Source organism: Antrostomus carolinensis, unplaced genomic scaffold (genome assembly GCF_000700745.2).
Source record: "Antrostomus carolinensis isolate BGI_N321 unplaced genomic scaffold, ASM70074v2 scaffold39101, whole genome shotgun sequence".
Taxonomy (NCBI): Eukaryota; Metazoa; Chordata; class Aves; order Caprimulgiformes; family Caprimulgidae; genus Antrostomus; species Antrostomus carolinensis.
This window is the reverse complement of record NW_010294186.1, coordinates 38,204-49,137: the sequence shown is the minus strand read 5'-3', so window position 1 is coordinate 49,137 and position 10,934 is coordinate 38,204. Positions and strand designations below refer to the sequence as shown.

At 40.5% G+C, this 10,934-nt stretch overlaps 1 protein-coding gene across 1 annotated transcript; it reads right to left on the bottom strand.

Moving 5' to 3' along the window:
• Positions 1-3,751: 3,751 nt before the first annotated feature.
• LOC104532361 (serine protease inhibitor 2.1) lies at positions 3,752-7,366 on the bottom strand. Its single transcript, XM_010177553.1, has 4 exons — positions 6,721-7,366; positions 5,566-5,836; positions 4,759-4,906; positions 3,752-3,946 (listed from the first exon to the last, which is right to left on the bottom strand). Exons 1-4 carry the CDS (start codon positions 7,364-7,366, stop codon positions 3,752-3,754), a joined length of 1,260 nt encoding a protein of 419 aa, XP_010175855.1.
• Positions 7,367-10,934: the final 3,568 nt, after the last annotated feature.

Sequence of the window (10,934 nt, the reverse complement as noted above, 5' to 3'; positions counted from 1 at the left end):
GACACTGTGACTGCCTTGTAGCTGCCATACAGGTACTCCTGGTTCTCAGAATCCACAGTCAAAAACCACCTTGCCCAGGAACTATCATAATCAACTGGTTTTTAAGATCTTAATGAGTATCTGCTTGAAATGAGTATGGGGGAAAACCCTCCTGTTTCCATTGTGCTGAATCTTCTGAAACAATTAGAATAGGCTTCCACGTGGGTGAATTCCCATTTCCTTGAAATAGAAGCAGCGATCAAGGGCTGAACAGATGAAACAGCTGTGGAGAGAAGGATGATGTGCCCATTCAAGGACAAGTTCCCCAGACACTGGGGTTGAGGTTTAAATTGTATAGCTGGGAATAAGAAAGGAAAGTCCAAAGTACTGGTAGCATCTGAATAGCAAGGCTTATGTGGGCAGCTGGTGTTTCTGTGATTATCTGATTGCTTTGTGCCTTTTGGCATTGAGCCAACTCTTTTCCCTACTGATGAAAGGTAAAATGCATTGCACACATACTGCATTAGCCCCGAAATCCCACTGCTTCATGATTTATGACAGCATACTACATGGACTCTGCCATGGGCCAAATCAAACAGAGCTTTACTGACAGAAGCTATCCCATCAGCAAACAGAGTCCTAGTGGACCATAAACAAGGTCAGATAGAACAAACTTACTGTCTCCCACATGGCTCAGGGGCTGCTAGCAGAAGTCTTTCACTCAGGTCTACTTGGGCACAGCTAGGCTGCCTTTCAGGGACCCAGCCCAGTAGGTCTCTCTTCCCTCACAGGGATTTTCAGCTGAGATACGCTCTCTTTAGGCAAGTCTTTTTCTTCAGAACTTCCTGTAAGCATGTCAGGTCAGGACTAATGGATCCACAGCAGGTCATTCATCTTGAATGTTTACGATAGGGGGGTCACATATTCCATTGTAAACTGTATTATCCCTTTCTGCTGACTGACACTGCAGGAAGTCAGGCAAATGACACTTAGTAGGGTATAAAGAAGCTCTAGTTCTCTTTCAGGCCTTAGTCTGGATCCAGCTGTCCCGTAGACTGAGGGAATATCTGTGTGGGATTAAGCTGTCCTAATCAGTTCTGGTTTTGTCGTAGTGGAAGATTGAAAGGTGTTAATAAAATCACCTACATACAGATGAATGAAAGACACCATAAAATACATGTGTTTACCACAAATAGAATGAATACACAGTCCCCAGAATAAAATTTTAGCTTGTTTATCAGAATCCTTCCTTTCCTTTTCTACCATTAGTACAACTAGGTAGCGTGAAGAGGAACATTCCCTATCACACCATAGGGAACGTGAGATAGACAAAAGCAACAAGGACAAATGATGCAAGGCAGACCAGTGAAATTAGGTTTTCTTGGAACTAGGACAAAATGCCCCCTCTCTTCACAAAAACTCTCTAGAATTGTCCAGTTCCTAAAGAACATCAGCAGGACTACGCTGAGAGTGGCATCAGCCGGGTATGTTCTGTCCCCAGGTTCTATGGATCTCCATGCTGTTGATTATATGTATTTTTCTCCCTTCCATGTATGTATGCCACAAGACTAATTTGTTTTCTGTCCTCACCACATCCTCCCCTTCCAGAAAGATTTAGGATGATCCCTCCTCCCACTCCAGGTCCCTACCACTGCGCAGGCCAATCTGCTGGTCTGGGCCGTGAATTTCCTCAACCAAGGACAACTGTGGTGATGCCCCACATCCCGATAGATACCTCCAAAACCAATCCAGCATTCAAATGTGCCCTGTTAGATACTCTTGCCAGGAGCAGTCACTTCTCACACTTGAGTGTGAAATTTCCCCGTGCAGCTCTCCTCCTGCAGTTCCTTGCCTCCATTCTCAAAAGCAAAGGCCTGGGAGTCAAATGGAGAAGGAAGTTGCTCCATGTGTTATTTCCCAAAGCCTCTGCTCTGTCCTAGCAACCGTGAGGTTTTTCCTAACCTCCTTCCCTTTAGCAATAGGCTAAGAACCTGTTTTTCTGCCACCCCACTCCGATAAAAATCTCACCATCCTACCTTCTAATCAGTACTGGTGCACCAATTTATCAGGGTGGGATCTCACTAGAGTTGCTAACAGCTCTTGTTGAGTTCATACAGCCACAGCAGAGCAGGCTGTCTCACGCCACAGAAAGTTATCATTGATCTCAACTCTGTAAAAGCCACTGCTTCTCTCAGAGGTGTGATATCTCCCAGTCCACTGAGTGATGGTACCTTGCTCCAGCAAAAGCAATAGCTCAGGGCTTCCACAGAGTTCTTGTTGCTTGGAGCAAAGGGACTCAGACAAGGCAGCAGTCGCCAAGCCCTACTGAGTGAGAGGCATAGCTCCACCCTATATACCATACCCATGCTACAGGCACTGATGGGTCTCACTAAAGCACCACTGTGGAGGGTAGACCAAGTTTGGGAGAACAGGTCAGACGACTAGAGAGATGTTAGGGGTAGGGAGCTTGTTTGTTGATTTGGGGCTCACATTGCCTTTGCAGTGCTCACAGCACATTGCCAGGACCACTGTAGAAATGAGCAATGCACATTCAGGAGCATCATCTTCCCATGAACAGGCAAAAAAAATTATCCAGGGTCAACATGCAATGGCATGAACCAGAGCAGTGCTGTGGGAGAGCAGCTGTCAAAGCAGGAGTCATCCTCTCCTCGAGACAGCACCTGTGCAATAAAGGGTTTGCTGTAGAGTCCAGCAAGGCTGAGCACTGGGCCCCAGTGCTCCACTGCAGTATCAGTGGGTGATCTGCAGGCCCACAACAGCAAGAGAGTGTCAATGTGTTTCTTGAAAACAGCTTTTACCCAAGTAACCACATAAGGAGTGAACACAAAGAATTGCTATCTCCATATGAAAAAATTTGGACTAGTTTAACAGCCTTTAAAACATATTTTACAGACACCCTGCTATGTTAATAAGAGTGATTGAAAGTTTTCATTGATTTTTAAAGATTTATAGCAGGATAGGAAGAGACTAGAGACACTGAGAATAAGTCCTTAAGTGATGGATTTAAATGACAATGTTTATTTTATTCATCAGCCATAGCAATAATTCACAGATAACATTGTAGCAGGAAAATTCTTTCTCAATTTATGCCCAATGTTACTCTCTCAAAGTTTTTTACTGACCTGTGGACTGCAAAAAGACACTCACAGTGACTGCTGCAGCAGAAAAAATCTGTTGTCTCAGGGATTTTCTCTTTTTTGTCAATTTTTTTTTAACACATCCTAGGCAAAGAGTTGGAACATGTGAGAAAGAACAGGTTGGTTGAGGGTAAACAACAATGACCTAGGCAGCAAAGAGCTGTGTACAGAAGAAAGGACTCTGTACGTCCTGGCTCAGGTGAACGCTGATCTTCAGTAAGTCCCAGAGGAGACATAATAGAATTGTAGGGCACTTGTTATCTGTTGGGATAAAGCTTTTGATGAGTAACCCAGAACTGAAAGCAGTCTGGACAAGACTGTTTAGTAGAGATAATTCACTTGTAAAAATAACAGCAGGCTTTACAAAAAACTGTCTTCCATGGAAAATGTGTTAATAACTTGAATTATTGAACTGGTGAAAATGTTCCATTTAAAAACTGACAGTTGCTTGGGAGGCTTTTTACAATTTTTTGCTTACTAGTTTGATAAGGAAATTGCTCATTTACTTCTGAATATCCCTCAAATAGAGAGTAGTAGCATTAACTAGCCACATGTGCAAACATTATAGCCATTATAACTCATGCCAAAACCCAACATGCCCAATAACTCGGTAATTACTTCTTAGTAGGATCGACAATTTTCCCAATGAAAAGTGTGGTGCTAGTTTCTTTGTCAGAAATCAAGATAAGGAAGGGCCTGTTGAATTTGACGACAAGAGAAGGGTGGAGAACTCTGGTAACAAGAATGGCTGTGGCTCCTGCAGCCTCAGTTCCAGCCTCATCAACTTCCAGTAGGGCCTTGTGAATTGCCTGCAGGGAAAAGGAGCAAATGTTGTGGTTTATATACAGGACAGCAAGGAGGAGATGAAGATAAATTATCTCCTTATGGAATGTTTAGGAGAAGAAAGGAGTGATAAAATACAGTGGACCAAATTTTCAGGACTAACAGCCTGCAAAAGTAGTGTTTTCTATGTCAAAACTGAATGAGGAGGGCCAAAAATAAAAATAAACACACTGTAGATCCAGCCTCACCAGTGTTGAGTAAAGAGGGATAATAGCAGTCCATGGACTAGCTGATTGATTTTCTTAAATAGTTTGGACTTCCACTAACAACACTTTCTCTATTATTCCAAGGTTAATGGAAGACTGTTGTTTAAATGCTAACATAGGGGAAGTATTTGGTGTCTTTGTGAAATTAAATAGTAGAGTAAACTGACATAGTGAAATTCTGCTACTGCAAACTGGCAGTTTCCTGGACACTCAGAATATTAAAAAAATGAGTTACTAATAAAGCAAATATAATAATAAACTCTTCATTTATAATTTACTTGACACAAGTGCATGTAAACAACTATATTCCAGCACCAATCATTTAAAGTCTTGTCCAACGTTTCCATGTACTTAATATTCAGCATTTTCATAGTGATATTAAAATAATTCAAAGGTTGGACAGCAGACTGTCTCTGCAGAAAAGCACAATTACTAAGAAAGACCCTACATGCTCTTGTGAGTTTTACTTATAAGTTCAATAGGGCAAAGAGGGAAAGCAAGTCTTTAAAAACCCTGGATATAATTGATCAGAGCAACCAACCACAACCCCATCACCAGTTCTGTTCACTTACTTGTGAAACCTGGAGATTACGGCTGCCACTAATTCCAGACAGATCAGCATTGCTGGAGAATACGTCAGTAATGCCCATTTCCTCAAATAGGTTTCTAACATCGTAAGACCCACTAATAGAAATCTTTGGTAACTGCAAATCTAATCTCCTGTTGAAAAACAACAACAACAACAAAAAAAAACCCGAAAGGGCAGTGAAACAAAGCAGTTTTGCTTCAGCCAGCAGGTTGGATAGTGTGCAATTCAGTGACACTTGAAAGCATTCTTTTGATTCCTAATGTGTTTAATGGTAGCATTCAATTTTGGCATCCAGAGATACGCCATCTTCTGGTACCTACATTTTCTCTGTGATTTTGGAATAGAAACACTAATTTCTTCATTGCCACTCTTACATCTCAGTGTCAAGACATTCATATAGAGCAGAGTTTTGAAGCTAGAGGACTACAGAGAGTAAGCAGACCAACTGTGGAAAAGCTAAAAGAAGGAAAAAGGAGGATAAAATCTAAGACATTAGATTAGACTAAGAAAATTAATTATGTCAGTAGCATGAAAGAAGAGGTATGGTAGCCAAAAGGTTGCCAAGCAATTCTTGAGGTAATTGTTACAATGCTGTGTCCCCTTCTATCAGGTCAGAGAGCCTGTAGTTTCTTATCATTATGCTCTGCTCTGACTCATCTTGGGAATCACTTAAACCCCCACTTTATGAAATCAGGACATTATACCCAGGAGGAGGAGATCTGAAATGAATGCTTTCTCTTGAAAATAATAATGTGTCCTCAAATACAGTAATACATCTACCTAGAGTTACCTGGTCACAAGTCTGCTATCCCATTTACAAATGGTTTCCTTGGAGAGAGCATCTTCCACTTGCTTCATCTTTCCTTCATCAGGCAGAATGAGCAATGCTCGTGCAGTGCCTTGATAAGGCAGTTCTACCACCTCACAAGAGAGATCCTGGTCGTAGTAACTGTCATAGTTACTGTCGCGCTGCATCATGTTGACTCTAACAGATGAATTTGTGTTCACAAAAAAATCATCCTCATGTGTACGCAAAGGATCAAAAGACTTTTCCCAGGCAGCTAATGGGGGAAAAGAGAAGATGCTGCACTCAAATATGTGAAGATCATAAAAAAAATGGCTGATATAAATCAGTCCAACTTAAATGTTAGGGTGCTGGAGGGCAGTTTATGGGAGAAGATCACTAAATCATTTCAACATTCTGCACAAGATACAATAAAGCATATTAGCTCTGCGGTGAGTTCAGCATAGTTGCTGTGAGTAAGTCCTGTCTTGCTGAAAAACAGTCAAAGGTTGATGAGGCCAAATTGACAGAGTCCTCCTTCTGTCGTAGCCATATGTTCCCATCACTTGTGCCTTTTATATAATTTAAAATCAACCACTTAAACATTCAGCCACAGGATTTTTGTTATGCCTTTCCTGTTAGGTCTTACCCAGTGCAAACTGCCTGCGCTCAGCAGAATAAAGGATCCCAACATTCAAGCAGAGCTCCAGAAACAGAGGCCCTCTAAATGCTATGTCCCAAGTTTTCACACAGCATACCTAGTAGATCTACCATAACACTGGGGACTCTGGAAGTGCAAGGATGTAAGTCCACTAAAAGTTTGACTGACTCATACACTCACATAGAGATCTTGGAAACATCCATAGTTGTTAAGCCCTTGGATCAGTGAGGCTGTGGGTAGTGGATCCCTGGCTATTAGGCAGTCGACTAGAGTGGGTCTGCTCTGTCCCCAGCTTTCAGGCAAACTGGGGCAAAATCAAGCAATCAGTATTTCTCAACAATCAGATATCCTGCTTCTGGACAGATCTAATCTGTACTTTGAAAGTCCTGCAGTTTAGCTCTTTCTTAAATAATCATTCTGTTAATAAATCATCAAGAGTTCCCTACAATTTTTATTTTGTCTCAAAATAATCTGTTGGAGTATTATGTTAAATATCTTACCTTTAAAATAAATGTAGTTAACAAGAACCAATACTGTATTTGGATCAAGGTGACCAATTAATTCAGGAATTTTCCCCTTGGTTTTCTGCTCTACATATTTATTGATATGCTCCTTAGCTTCCTCTGGTTTATGGAAATTGCTAGAAAAAAAATCTGCATCATAAAATTGTTTGGTATTTTGTAAAAATATCTGCTGTGGTTCATACCCAATAGCTGTAAAAAGGGCATTCCCTATATTTAATGTGATGTTGACATCAGTACAGTTCAGTATTGCTAGAACTTTATGAAAACTTTCATGTATATCATGTATGCGAGTCTCAGTTGGACCATCAAAGCCCAGTCCTTCAAAAATCTGAGACAGGGTGGTCGACTTAGCACCAACAGCCAGTATGGCAAAGGCAGTGGAGATGCTTATGGGAGAAAAGAAAACATTTTTTTCAGGTTCTTTTGATATAGCCTGCTTGTAAAATCTAAATACAAAATCTGCATAGTTAGAGCCTTGCTTGTCACATTTATGTGTTAATAAGTTTTCTGTTCCATCATGCAAATTTGTATTATTGACTTCATGACAAATGTCTTCATGGTGGGAATGGATTACGGCACAAAGAACAGCAAGGAGTAAACACAGGCACAGGAGGTACTTCATCTTCTTTTCAAATTATTCTGTCACAAAATAAACATTCATTAGATGAGCAGAAGGTAATAATGAGCTTGGTAGTAAGCAATAATGAATAGTTTGTTAGCATAAATATTATATGGCACAACTGTAAATATCTTATGTACCTAGGATACTTAAACTGCCTATGCAAATAACATCAAATATCATTAATAAATTCAACAAAACTATAAATTAAAATTTCAGGCATAATAAAAACACAATATTCCATTTTAACTGCCCGAGAAGGCAATTCTCTTCTTCATTGGAAATGAAAGTGTAGAGTCAAAGTCCATAATAATATTAAGAATGACATTATCATCCCTGGATCATTATCTCCTATAGGGTACACCTAAACAAACAAGTTACCATGAGGTAAGACAAGGTGTGGGTTTCAAAGATACTGCATTCTCCATAGTACCCACCCAGATGCAGTTTGGTAAATGTGAAGAAATGTGGGGCAGCTCATTTCTCACTGGGAATGGGATAAATTCCTTCATTTGCATCGGGGCAGCAGCACATGGACAGACAGCCACCACGGACTATCCGGTGCTTGTTATATTCACACCCCTGTGTTTACTTCACAGTTACTTGCTCACATGGCCAGTCATTGGTCACAGTTGACAAGTGATGGATGAAAGTCATCTATGTTAAAACTCAAGGCAAAATTAAAGGCAAAAGCCTGGAGCATTCTGTGCCAAAGCAGCAGGGCACTCAGAAGTGGCCATAAAGACACATGGGAAGCAGCAGGTTTGCATCAGACTATGAGGTGCATGTTTGGAACGAAGGCACTTCCCTTTTGGGGGCTGCAACAAGTTTTTCTAACTTGTTAAATGGTGGTTTGCTCCTCACCATGGGTTAACCTGCATGGGATGTGTGGCTCCCTCTAGAGACAAAGGAATGACATGGGCCCAAGAGGAAAAGAGGAGCACAGATTCTATTTGGAAATTAAAGGACACTCAGATTAATCCCCTTGGAGATGAAAAGTTTCTTTGTTATGCTTGTTCTCCTAATCCCAACATGATATACTTCACATAAAATTCTTGCCCTCCGTAGGAGCTGGAAGAAGTCTCTCGTTTACTGAATTCAGTTCCCTGTTATTCTGGGGAGGTATCTCATATAAACCCTCTTCAGAAACACAACAAGCTATCTATGAAAATAAGTATTTCACCCTCACAGCTTCTACATGAAAACATTTCTAGAACTTTTCTATTGTTGTGGTTCCTCTTCTTCTGGTTTCCAGCCACCACTGCCTGTTTGTATCATTCCAGTCCAAGAATGTATTTTCCCATCTCCTGCCAAGGTGAAGTTCTCTTGGTTCCTTATTCATATGTGAAAGTCGACTGTATCTACTATCTAAAGAACATTTAGATAGAGTTTCTGAGGGCAGCATAAGTTCCAGGATCCTTGGTGATTAACCAAGTACTTTATTCTTTATTGGTACAGTGGTCTTTCTTGGTTTTATAGCAAACATATACACATTGTGTGTTCTCATATTGCTAGGATCTGAATATGCTGAGTATGCATGAGAGCAGTGACCACTGCAGTGACCTGCAGTAAGAAAGGGTAACACTAAATTTTAATTTCCTTAAACTAAAAGGTCGAGTATGACCCCAGACTGGAATAGGATTCAATTATTTGCATCTCCTTTAAGCAGAACTCTGCTTCTTCCTCCCAGACAAAAAAACTCCCTTATGTACTGCAGACAAATGAAGCAATCACATAGTACAGAGAGTGTTTCACAAGTACCTGCTGCTTAACCTTTCATAGACTATTTTCTTCTAGTTATTTGAGATACTGCACACTTAAGTGAAAAATAGGAATTTTTTTTGCCTGTTCATGACCACTTCCTTTGTCCAAACAGAGCTTTGCCTAAATTTCAAAGAATTTCTGAAGCAAAAAATATGGTTTTAACTTCTACTATAACAGATCAGTTAAAAACCTTCTGTTAGTATCACAGATCTCTATTAAAATATTAAAGAAGTGCTTCTATCAGAAGCTGGCAAACACTGAATGTTGTCATAGTTTTCCCCACATACTTTTACCTTTAGAGATATTAATCACATTAATTTAAACATTTTGATATTAGAAAATTCTGGCCACAAATATGTTTTTGTTACCCTGTAAAAGCTGAAGAAACTAGAAAGTCTTTATTAACTCTGGGCTGTATTTTTTATATGCAAATTGAAAATTCAGAAGATAATTCTCTGCCAAACCACAGATTAGTCTATCTATGGGAATAAAGGGTGTAATTAAATTTAAATTGTGGCTTTCCACCCATCCCATACACTCACCCCAGTCCTAATTAGAGAGCCTGGCCTTAGCAGTTCAATGATTGTTTTATGCATTAAGTCACCAGAAGAGTTTATAAAGTGGATCCGGTTGGTCAATCACTGGTGGGATTATGTTAATTTTGAGTCACACTGAAGACTGTTTCCAACTTAAAAGATGATTTCTGGTTTACCAACTACTTCATTAGTCCCCATGACTTCAAGGGCTATTTTATTCTAATTTCAGGCTAAGTATATTCCCCCAAAACAGCAGGTCTCACTGGTCCCTTGCATGTTTGTTTGATTAATATTTCATGGCAACATCTGCTCACAACCAAGTCACAAGCAGACATAACCCAACATGAAAATCCGACCGACCACAGAAAGCATCAGGTGCAAGTCTCTAGGAAATAATGCATGTGCAGTACTTACACAATCAGAAGCCCTGCTGCATTCAGCTGACCGTGCTGTTCTCCATGCTGTTACTTATACTGCTACATCATCTTCTGCTTAATTGCCACTGTTAAACATTAAACAGACCTGATAAAACTTAGAACCAACCAGAAAAAAGGAGGAAACAGAGCAAATATTGATGAAATAGGGTTTCCAAGCATCACCTCCACAATCCAGCCAACAGAGCTGACAATCTTCAGCCATTTGAATAGTAGCTGTGACTTTCTGTCTGTTGTGTCTGACTATGTGGAGGACCTTAGCACAAATATTGTGTAATTAGGACCCTGCTGGAAACCAGGACACTTTCGTGTCACACTTTCTGTGCCATACTGTAGCACACACGGAGCTGACAGTCATGCATCACAGCAGCTCGGCGCTCTCCCAAAGTCTAACCAGAGGCAAATATTCCTCCTGATCCTCAGCCTGCAAATGGACTCTGAACTAACTGCCTGTATCTTTTCACTCTGACTGTGATTGCATGCCACTGAGAGCATATGGGATAGACATGTTTCCCTGATACACTTCCTACTCTGACTGATGTGGTCCCTTCATATGTGTCAGTCTGTGTGCTTCTGAGTTATTGCCCCAGGCAGATGATGGGAATACAAGTAGCAAACTGGTTTCTCTACCCCTACACATGCAGTATGAGTGCATCCACTACCTCTCCTTGCTCCACTTGCACAAACTGAAATTGATGGAATGAAAAAAAAGTAGTGCTTGTTTCTCTTAACTTCTTTCAATAGGAATAAAATGCTAATGGACCAAGATGGCCAAATTTTTCCAGGCAATAAAAAAGACCATGACTGAACAGTGACATGAAATACACTTCCCTAGCT